Genomic DNA, 11,766 nt, shown 5'->3' with positions numbered 1-11,766 from the left:
AATCGATTGTGGTGAAGTCACCCTCCCGCCCCCTTAGAAACATCCAATCAGAAGCGAGATTCGGACGGTCGCCTGGCTGCAGGAGCGCACGAGCGAAGTGTGGAAGTTTCAGTCAGTTGTGTTCGAGCGAGCGGCGGAGAGAGTCCGGAGTGAAGGTGAGTGAGTGCTGGGGGGAGAGTTCAGCGGCTCTGAGAGGCTTAAAAAAGCCGGGTTTAAACCGGTTTAAAGCGATCTTAGACTGACTTAAAGCGGGTTTAGAATAAGTTTAAAACGTTTACGTTAAGTAAGAGGTCTTAAGTGTAAGAATAAGTCGTTTAAACAGCCTGAAACAAGCTGTAGTAGAATTCTGACAGCAGCGTTATAAAAGCACGAGCTTGATTCGGTTTAAAGAGTGAAACCGGTTTAAAGTGAAAGCAGCCAACAGCGTTTAACAGTGAGTGTCTGTTACTCAGAGTGAGAGAGAAGAGTTACAACACGTTTGTGCTTCAGGAAGTACACACACACACACAGAGGTGGAGGGTGTGTCAAGTCTGTGGGGAAGTGAGGTGACTGACTACCGTTACACAGTGTCAAACAGATTGTTACAGTATTTATATCAGTTACAGAAACGCTGTGTTGCTTGAATTTTTGCACCAGGAGTGGCATAAAGTTATCCAAAAGCAGTGTGTAAGACCGGTGGAGGAGAACATGTTAACTGTGATTAAAAACCGGGGTTAATTCACCAAATATTGATTCATGAAAGGACAATATTTGTATTTGGAATTTGGGAAACTGTTGTCTGTAGTTTAGAGAATAAAACAACAATGTTCATTTTACTCAAACATAAACCTATAAATAGCAAAATCAGAGAAACTGATTCAGAAACTGAAGTGGTCTCTTCATTCTTTCCAGAGCTGTTGATGATAGATGGTTAGATACTTTATTGATCCCAGAGGGAAATTCTGGACATCAAGTAGCAGATATACATAGTGCACAGATGTTACAAAAAAGTATAAGATGTAATGATACAGATAAAAAAATAAGTAATATAAGTAATTATTTTTAGATGCTAAGTCATATTAGGGAGAAACGTCATTATTTTGAGGTGCCATGTCTAAACTAGGTGAAAAAAAAAACATGTTTTTTGGATGCAAAATCACAGTTCCTAGAAAAGTGTCGTCTTTATTCTGTATTCTTATAAAGAACTTCAAGATTATATGTCTTATTGTAGGCAATAAGTCAAACATTTGTATATATGCACGTTGTGAGCTTCTATGACTAGCATGTATGTTCAGCTGCTGTCAGTTTATTTCAGGTCCTTTGAACATCCATCTACTTTCTATTTTATTTTATATCTGATCTTATTCTGTTGTGTTGGTGACTGAACTGCTCTTATGTTAGTTCCAAAGATGAGCCGTATATCTTCTAACAGTCTTTTGCTGCTATTCTAATAGTTCTAATAGTGTTCCACTTACATACAGTCCTGTAATAAGCCACACAGTACTTTAGTTACAAAATTTAGCTAGGCTACTCTGTGCTCTTTTTCTGCTTAATTGAACACTGTAACACAGATTAAAATATCTCTCCAGTTTTGGGAAGGTTTAGGAATGTCAGGAATGATCTGTGGACGCTTTTTGTGGCGAAGCTTTGTTAGCCAGTTGGTTGCCAGTTACAGGTTTAGCGTCGTACGTTGAATAAGTCCTGAAGAAAGAAAAACATAGTTAAGCGTAATAATCTAATTACAGGTAATCTGTGCAATTTTGATGGCTAATGGAGAGCTGGCCTGGCAGGGGTTCAGCTACAACTGCTATTTAAGTAGCCCCTCAGCCCCTCAGATTAGTAATGCAGTTTTTTTACAGGCTGGTGGTGAGATCATGGCATGTGAAGGCAATGAAGGGAGGATATTCAGAGAGCTGGTATTTGCAGACAGAGTAATTCCTGAGCGTAAACCAGGTGTTGCTCCAAGGTTCCGCCACCCTTGATGTGGTAAACCCATTAAAGCAGGTGTGTAGGTGCTCAGAGGCAGGTGGGCAGGTGAGGCTCCAGATGTCTTGACATAAAGAGCCTTTATATCAGCACCAAGTGGTGACTTGATGAAGAGCTTTTGGCCAAGATGAGTCAGTCTAAACCTTCTGCTGTACAAACTGCATATTGAGAATAAGGCTATGTTCACATTACAAGCCACGTTGCTCAAATCAGATTTTTTGCTCAGAATGTGATCTTAACGGTTCACATTCACAAATGTAAGTGATCTGTATCTGTGTGTAATGTGAACGAATCTGTCTCTGTATAAACGTCACCTTCTTCACCAACAACAAAAAATGTCATATTTGAGAGACGAGAGACTCGTAGCTTTATAAAGGTGAAATGGATGCGTTAGCAGTTCATATGTGGAGCAGAAAAGAGGGGAAAAAAGGCTAGGTGGTTTGCTTTTGCTGTTTTTGCAGCTATAGCTGCACAGCTGCACCAAGAGATGCAGTGTGGGTAGGGGAGAGAAGCACGTAGCACTAATGCTAATGCGTAAGAGCAAAAAGACGCATGAATTCATGAATTCATTTGACCGTTCACATTCTTGTCGCATGTCCATTGATCGGATACGTATCCGATTTAGGACCACATAGGAAAGTGACTTAAATCTGATTTAAAAAAAAAACTTGATTTGACATGTTCACACAGCCATGAAAAAATCAGATCTGATCCACTTTGATCAAAAAATCAGATTTGCGAACATAGCCTAAGTCTACTCTGTATGTACAAAAGTATTGGGAGACCAGTACATTACACTATTTAAAATCACATTAGTGTGGAGTTGGTCCCCTCTGTAACTTTACATGGTTGGACGCTCTTTCTGAGAATATCTAGGTGGAGGAAAGAAATTTCACCAGCTGACTTTGTTGCAATAGGTCAATCACACACACAGCACTAGGGATGCTCCAAACTTTCTGCAACCTAAAGATAATAGAGAAATGGGGCAAAAATAAATGTGTTTGGCCTTTAGCCTGTCCATCTTTGGACACGTTTCCATTGTGTTTAAATGTGCAAAATACTGCAAAATGTGTTATAAACTGGAATATCTAATACCTCTGGGAGCCTGGGAGAGTGCTTACAATGATGGAACAACCTAGAAAATTAAAAAATTGTTCATATTTTGGTTGGATTTGCCATAAAAAATGGTCAAACCAGTTGTGGTAAACTCCAAATCCTTTACACTGTAAGCCCGGATAAGTTGAGTTTACTTAAAAAATTTGAGGAAACCGGTTGCCTTAAAAAAGTTAAGTAATGGGCAATGAAAACTTAAGTTAACATAACTTAAAACATCAAGTTAATACAACTAAATGGTAAGTTGATTTAACTCTTTTGTTTTTGTTACACCAATTCATTTGCCCTACAATTCTACTTAGTATCTTGAGTTACAAGTAAGCAAAAATTTTGATTTCTTCTTACTTTTATTTTTTATTAAACGTTACTTAAATATTTTTATAAATATTCATGGAAAAAACAGAGAAAAACTCGCGGGTCCGACGGGCGTAGCTCGCGGAGCTGGCGGGAGAAGCTCGCGGAGCTGGCGTGAGAAGCTCGCGGAGCTGGCGGGAGAAGCTCGCGGAGCCGGCGGGAGAAGCTTGCGGAGCCGGCGGATGGAGCTCGCGGAGCTGGCGGGAGAAGCTCGCGGAGCTGGCGTGAGAAGCTCGCGGAGCCAGCGGGAGAAGCTTGCGGAGCCGGCGGATGGAGCTCGCGGAGCTGGCGGGAGAAGCTCGCGGAGCTGGCGGGAGAAGCTCGCGGAGCTGGCGGGAGAAGCTCGCGGAGCCGACGGGCTCGCGGAGCTTGCGAAGCCGACGGGCGAAGCTCGCAGAGCTCGCGGAGTCGATGGGAGATGGCAGAAAAAAAACTTTTTTTTTTGCATTTAAACCTGCCCTTTTCCCAGCTTGCTGTTGGTGAGGCGGCGGGCGAAGCTTTGCGTCCTCCGTGCCTCTGCAGTCTAAACTGCAAGGCGGGAAAATGTGGGCAGCTCAGTGGACCAGTCACAGCTGCCGCTCTCCGTGTCGCTGAGCCTGCGAGCCTGCCCGCCGTCTCCGCGAGCTTCTCCCGCCGGCTCCGCGAGCTTCGCCCGCCTGCTCCGCGAGCTTCTCCCATCGGCTCCGCAAGCTCCGCCCGCCGGCTCCGCGAGCTCAGCCGAAGCTTTGCGTCCTCCGTGCCTCTGCAGTCTAAACTGCAAGGCGGGAAAATGTGGGCAGCTCAGCGGACCAGTCACAGCTGCCGCTGTCCGTGTCGCTGAGCCTGCGAGCCTGCCCGCCGGAGAAGCTCGCGGAGCTTGCGGAGCCGGCGGGCAGACTCGCAGGCTCAGCTACACGGACAGCGGCAGCTGTGACTGGTCCGCTGCTGCCCACATTTTCCCGCCTTGCAGTTTAGACTGCAGAGGCATGGAGGACGCAAAGCTTCGCCCGCCGCCTCACCAACAGCAAGCTGGGAAAAGGGCGGGTTTAAATGCATAAAAAAGTTTTTTTCTGTCAAATAACTTAAAAAGTTAAGTCAATCAGTTCAAAAACTTAAAATGTTTAGTTTATTAAACTAAAAACTATTAACACGTTTAAATACGTGCTGAAATGAGTACAATATACTTACATTTGACAGTAATGGACTAAAACTTAATAATTTATGTACATTGAATATACATTTTTAATTAGAAATAAAATCCGGGCTTACAGTGTAGTTTGTACAATTATCTGAATGTTTTACTGTTTATATAACTTATCATATCATTCCCAGCTCCAACGTCCAACTTACGGGGTAAATGGAACGTACCTTGGAAACACCTCTGGCAGAAGGACTGAACAAAACACCAGAACTCAATGATTAAGCAGTGTGCTCCAGTGAGCGGTCCTGTTGGCTATATAGTGTAATATCAGTGGAAAATGCTATTAGTTTCCAGGAACACGATTCTGATCACATCCGTCTGTTTAAACTTTTTCTTTAATCAGCGCAGATGTTTTGAAGGTGTCTCGCTGTAGACTTATATCCCTACATGGCTTATCAGGCCTTGTTTGAAGGCTGTATCTCAATATGTTTTGCGGTCGACACAATAGTTCGGCTGTGCGTAGGTCATGTGTGGTCATGTGCGCAGCCCGGAGCTGGTAAACATTAAACAGTGCAGTGATCACACATGGAGCTGAACGTTCAGCACAGTTAAAGCGGCCACCTCCTCCTTTCATCGGAACACATGATTCATAAACAGATGCGTGCATTTCTGGTAGCTCACCCCGCTCCTCATTTGTGATGATTTAACTGGCTGCAGTTTGCATCCCTTTCAGCTGGAGTGGAGTATTTCCAGCGCAAAAAAAACTTTCGTGACTTTCGTGAACCCGCGCACCAGTTGTCTTCGTCTTCGGCTATTTTCGGCACATTTGTATTCTTGGCTTTGTCTATAGACTGGAGCTCGGGGGTGGGATGGCTATTATTGCCATTACCCATTCATTCCTCCGCCTGAGCAAATGTGGCCGGTACTCCCTTTAGGCCGTGTAAGTTATGAGCTGAGCTCAACCAGCAGATTTTCCCTACAGACCTCAGCGCTATTGAGCTTTCCAGGGTGTGCCTTTGGCACCACGTCTACTCTCAGCTCAGGAGAAGCCGATTGTAGTTGACAGAAGAATGTACATGCCAGCTTTCACGTGGATGCAGATCCAGATCCATTTTTTTTGTTTATGTCCATGGTGACAGACATATAAAGTCGTCTAGGCCTATTTTAGGCTGCACCGTTTTCACCCCACCTTTCTGAAAAGAGAAGGATCTGTATGGAATAATAATAGCAGCTCAGGAGACTCTCCTGGGTTTTCCAGCCGCAGAATAAGTCTATTACACTTTAATCTGAAGCTAAAGCTGATTTCCATCTGGAAAATCACTATCCATACCTCCATTGTAGGGCAAGACACTGATGAATGCTCTTTAGCCCTTCCTGTTCTTTGCTCACACAGAGATAGAAAGCTCTTATCTTGCTTGTTTTCCTCCGCTTGTCTCCTCTGTTTCAATTTTTACTGCTTCTCCCTTGTCTTTTAAGTGATTTAACCAAAAGCCGCATTCCCAAGATAATACCTCGGGTCATGTTTCAGCAAATGCCTTAGCCTCAATTGTAGGACTATGTTAAGCCACTTAGCCTCCCTCCACTCTAATTCCATGTGGCTTCACGCATGGGAGTGTTCCCGGAGGCTCGTCAGAGCTCCGCGCTTATCGTGTCTCGATATTTCCACTCCCAACAACCAGCCAGCGGAGCAGCAACAGCCCTAATCTAGATTAGATCAACAGAGGGAACCCAGGTTAGGTAATTAGCCAGTTGCCGAGAGCTTTTGTTTCCGCTGCCGGCCCGCGGGCATGTGGCTGCAGGAACGGGAAAACTGTTTCATTCATTTCGCTCTCTTTACGGTGCCGGGCATGTTCTCAAAACAAGGCCAGTTCAGTGTGTTACCCCACCCTAGCAGGAAGAGCTGTGACAAAAGAAACCTCTGTATGAGGAACTAGAGGTTTCTCATAAACCACAAGGTCAAGGCATGATCTCATGACACACTGAAAAGAAAGATAAACAAAACATAACAAAATGAGGTGGGAAAAAAAAACGTATGTTGTAAAATATGTTCTCAGTTTCTCTGCATACGGTGTCAGGACTTCACAAGATCACCACAGAGCAGCTATTATTATTATTATTATTATTATTTGGGTGGTGGGTCATTTATTCTTAGTGTAACAGCTGAGTGTCTCTCTCTCGACATCTGCTGACTTGCCACGTACAGTTGCTACAGATCCCTCCCTCAAACAAAGTCTGCTGGCTAAGTAAAGTTACTGATAAACAACAATTAAGTTGAGAATTCTGAATTCTGAACATGCCCATAGTTTACTTTACAAATGTGAAATAGTTCCCATGTGCTTATTGTGTGACTTAGCTCTGGCAGAGCACATGTTAGACTGTGCTAGAGTAAGGTAAGAGACACTGGCTGGCAGGATGTTGTAAATGCAAGGCAGAACTCCAAAATAGTGAACAGAAATGAACAATTGTATAAAAAAGGATTTTTTTTTTACAATTCACTCTATTACACACTCCTACCTACAGCTGCTCCACTTTGTAGATGAAGTAAAATCAGAGACAGTAGCTAAGCTGAAATGTTTAAAAACTCAAGCAACACTGCTGTGTCTGATCCACTCATTCCAGCACAACACACATCAACACCTCCTATATCACCATGCAGCACCATGCTAATCAGTGCTAATCACTGCAGTGCTGAGAATAATAATGACCCACCACCCAAATAATAATAATAATAATAATAATAATAATACTAATAGCTGCTCTGTGGTGGTTCTGTGGGGTCATGACATGTATGACAAGTATGTAGAGAAACAGAAATGACTACAGCCCGTAATTATAGAACTACAAAGTCTACAAAACCTCCTGTATGCTCAGAACAGCTGATAAAATAGACATGAGTGTAGAACTAAACAAGCAGTTGGTGTTAATGTTATGGCTATTCAGATTAAATGGATTAATGTAATGTAGTCTGTGTGTGATTCTTGTTTGACATGAGCTCCATTGGATTACCTAATCCGGCTGAGGCTTGGGCCCACATGCTGTGAGCTCTCTTATCTTGCAGACATCTGACCTCTATTATAGTAATTGTTGTAGTAACTTTTCCTTTCATTAAAGGGGAGTTCCAGCATTTATCTCTCATTGAGATCTTTTTTTGAGTGCTTTGGTCTAAACTTGGCCAGAAATGTTCAGATTCCTTTATGTAGGTGTTTATAGGATTTAAGGGATCTAAAGAATGTCAGTGTATTAACTGTTGGGCAAAAACATACTGTGAAATAGCTTTTAGAGCATTGCACATTATGACTTTGCCAATTATTATTTAGTGTGTTTTTATACATCAGCAAACCAAACTCAACAATGGCAAAGACAAATCTCTCAATGCTAGAAAAAGATACTTTTGGAGGCACCAATATAGTCATAAACTAATATTAAAGATAAACTAAGATTGGATTTATGGAGTACAGAGCATTATCAGAGTGTGGCTGATGATTCTCGCAGATCTGACTGTAACAGCCTAGCTAAAAAGAGAGAGCCAGAAGGTAACATAGACACATGGAACCCTAAAAACACGGGAGTTGTATGTAAGCAATGAGACAACAGCACCAGCATCACAGTTTACCACAATTTGCTATGTTCACGAATTCCTTGATCTGTAGCCTCATATAAAGGGGACTTAAGATTGAGATGATTGAGATTTATTCATCCTGAACATTATCTAGATGGCTGTTCTAGAGTTGTAGAGCTTTTAGTTTTGTATCTGGTTGGTTTTGGTTTAACCAAGTTTAGTATAGTTTAGTTTATAGAAGATAATAGCCTGTCTCAACGTCCTCTAATTGTCAAAAAGTCAAAACCATCCAAAAAAACAAAGACCACCTCTATTAGTTGGACCAAATTGTGGTCCTTTGGCCTAGATCTTGGTTCACGGCAACTTTTAAACCTGCTTTTTCGTTGTAGACCAAACTGAGACTAGCAACTTAGACTACACATCACGTTGTATGGAGGTTTTCCAGTCAAAGGAACATAAAGTGTAAGATAAGGCTTAATTCTTGTGTAGGAATTAGGTGTTGGAATTTTCCTTTTAAAATCAAAATAACCATGACTATCTGAAGAACGTCTTGTATATTAAACAGCTTCCAATAAGGGGAGACCTAAAGAGCTACTGTTGGGCTATTATTATCACAACATAACATATTAGTATCTGGTGGGTATCTGAATGGGTTAAACCCATTTTTTAAATAATGTAGCTCCCTCCGCTTCCTTAGCTTGAGCTTAGGTTTAAGCTTTGTCAGAGAACCTCCATATAATACCCAAAGCTCAAGACAATGTGTACTCGCATGCCACTGATCAGTGAAAGAGAAGAGTGATGCTACTTCTAAAATCTGTATAATCACTGTGGAATATTTGTCTCTGAGACCCCCAGCCTCTAATCCTCCTCTCTGGAATGTTTATGTTTGAACTCTGCTGGATTTCCAGGGGGTTCCACCTTAACAACAGTTGCTTTGCTCTTCCACGGCTCTTAAAATACTGGGATGAGTGCATTCCCCTCTGTTTAACGCTCAAGTATAAATAGGTGTATAGCTCTGCACTGCTGTCATTGGTTGTAGGCTGTGCTGTAAACTTTAGGTAAGTTTTAGAGTCTTAGTTTTAGTTTTTATTGATTTGTAAAGCTGTAGTTCAGGCTGGGTTTGGTACAGTTTGGCTGTGCTTGGTTTATGTTGAGCTCCAGGTGGAATCTTGTGTGTGTGTTTAGTGTGTTTAGTGTGTTTAGACCTGCTGCTTTGCTGTTTAGAGCTCTGCGCCGCTCTTAAATTTACCCAGCCTGTCTTGAGTCTGACTGAATATTGCTGTTGTCTCAACTTCAGCTGCTGCGTCCAAGGATAAATAGGACCCGGTCCAAGCTCGCATATCAATTTATAAATTCTCCCAGCAGGCTTTTATGAGTGAGGGTGCTGAACTGTCAAACGCAGTTCGGTAGATCATGTTGTGTTTGCTCGTTTTGTCTGCATTTTGTTTTTGCTAGATAATAAATGATCAGTTTATCAGGAAGAACTCGAATTGAACTATCTTTTTTTTCTCCACAGATTGTGAGAGGTTCCTTTTGGAAGAGTTTGATCCCGCTTTTGTTCACATCAGCAGTGCCTCCAGAGAACCATGAGCAGCCATTACAGCGTGTCCCTGATCGGGCCTTCCCCCTGGGGCTTCAGACTGCAAGGGGGCAAGGACTTCAGCATGCCCCTCACCGTCTCTAGAGTGAGTACCTGAGATTTACCTCTGATTTATTTCTAGGTGTTTTATTTTTCCCCATTTTTCCAAATTTGTTCTGAATAAACTTGGCCTGATCCAGGACCTGGCCTGATTCTGGATTCGTTTGGGGGAGGGGATGAAGAATTTTGCTGGTTTGCTTTCACGCAGAAGAACTCTGAACATCTGAACCATGGGTCGATTGCGCAATTCCATGCAGAACTTTTCTGCCTAAAATATGTTATCTATACAGACCAGTGCAAGATTTAGTGCAGTTCACTTGCACTTCAGATATCAATGTAAAGAGGGAGAAACCTAATGACTTTTCAAAATGAACCAATCACGCGACCCCACACGCAGCACCAGGAGCAGATAGCGGATATCAGAATCTTTTTGAAGCTAATCCGAGACAACCAGTTTTAGAAGGACCAAAGATCAGCCCTATAGACTGTTCCCAGTTTAGAAAAGAGCTTTTCACTTGTGCTTTCACGTCTGAAAAAAAACAAAACAAAAAAACATGCTAGTGTGAAAAATCCCTAAAGATCTGCTTGTATTTCTCAGCAGGGTTCAGCTTAATGTTAGTATGCTGCCTTTCTAAAAGAGATACACGCTACACCTATTATTAGCACATGATGTTCATACAAACACATTGTGCTCTTTAAAGCTTGTTCTCTTGTTACGCACACACACACACACACACACGTATATACACACACACATACTGTCAAGCTCACACTTCATGTTCCATGATGGCCAGAGTGCAGGAATGGCAGACATGCTACCCCTACTATCTGGCTGCTGGGCGATGATGGAGACACTACCACAGATCCTCTCCTATTATTCAGCTCACGCTCACTTAAACCACTGCCGGCTCTCTGAGCACTCCGTGGCCCCTCTGTAACTCCCTCTCCCTCGTTCTCTCCCTCTTTTATCTCTCTCCCTCTTTCCATTTTTATCTCCCGTATCCGTCCTGTAAGCTTGGTATTAGCCTATTCCCAGAAAAGTGAGGCACGGAGATAGTGAGGAGAATTTGTGACGTATAATTTAGTAAACTCCAGAGGTGCTACATTGAAGGGCTATAAAAAGGACCATAAAACATGTGCACCTACACATTGTTCTGATCCAGCTTTTGTTTAATTTGAGCATTTGAGCATGTAAATGTCTGGACATGACGGGTTCTGGATGCTTCGGAATTCTGAATATGTTTTAACACCTTTTTTAAATAAATGGCTTTTTTTTTTTTAACTGCAGGGCCAAATATATACTAAGGCCATACTGTTCCATCCATGGTGATAGGAACCCATTAGCCCGGTTACAGTTTCTGTTTCCATTTGTGGTGTTTCTTAATCAGGACCAGCAAGTGCACAGAACAGAGAACACTAGCTAACTAGATCCAAAATGTAGAACTGCAAATTGTTATGCAGCTTCCAGCCTCATCCAACAATGATACTGGCATCAGCCAGCATCGCTAACGCTGCATTAGCAATGCCTGTGACCAGGCTCGTCCAACGTTGCTTACAGTGCATAAGCAATGCTTGCAACTGGGCTTATTCAGTGTTGAAATTGCCACATTGACAGTGTTGTTGAAGTGCTTATTGATTGTCACTAACTCCGCGTTAGCTGGTGGTGATAAGGATTGTCCAATATTGCTATAAGCACGTAAGCAATGCTTGCAACTGGGCTCATCCCCTGTCAATATTGCCATATTGGTAGTGTCAGTGACCAGAATCATCAAGCACTGTGTTAGCAATGCCCTCAACCAGACTCCTCTAGTTTTGCTAACGCCTCATTAGCAATGTTAGTGATTAGGCTAATCCAGCACTGTGTTTGCAATGTTTGCAACCAGGCTCATGTAGTTTTCCTTAGCATAAGCATTAGCATTGTTATTGACCAGGATTATCTAGCACTGCGTTAGCAAAGCCCGCAACTGATCTTATCTTGTTTTAGATAGCAGTGTTAGCTATGCCAGTGACAGGGCT

At 42.6% G+C, this 11,766-nt stretch overlaps 1 protein-coding gene across 2 annotated transcripts in view; it reads left to right on the top strand.

Moving 5' to 3' along the window:
• The first annotated feature begins 53 nt into the window (after positions 1–53).
• pdlim5b (PDZ and LIM domain 5b) overlaps positions 54–11,766 on the top strand; it is a 119,823-nt gene continuing 108,110 nt past the window's right edge. For both annotated transcript variants that reach the window (XM_022680908.2, XM_022680907.2), the window contains exons 1-2: positions 54–155; positions 9,628–9,796. In XM_022680908.2, coding sequence (XP_022536629.2) covers positions 9,698–9,796 — 99 coding nt within the window. In that variant the 5' untranslated portion in view covers positions 54–155; positions 9,628–9,697. The remainder of the gene's footprint in view (positions 156–9,627; positions 9,797–11,766) is intronic.

Source organism: Astyanax mexicanus, chromosome 20 (genome assembly GCF_023375975.1).
Source record: "Astyanax mexicanus isolate ESR-SI-001 chromosome 20, AstMex3_surface, whole genome shotgun sequence".
Taxonomy (NCBI): Eukaryota; Metazoa; Chordata; class Actinopteri; order Characiformes; family Acestrorhamphidae; genus Astyanax; species Astyanax mexicanus.
The sequence above is the reverse complement of the archived record's forward strand: the minus strand, read 5'-3'. Positions and strand labels throughout refer to the sequence as shown.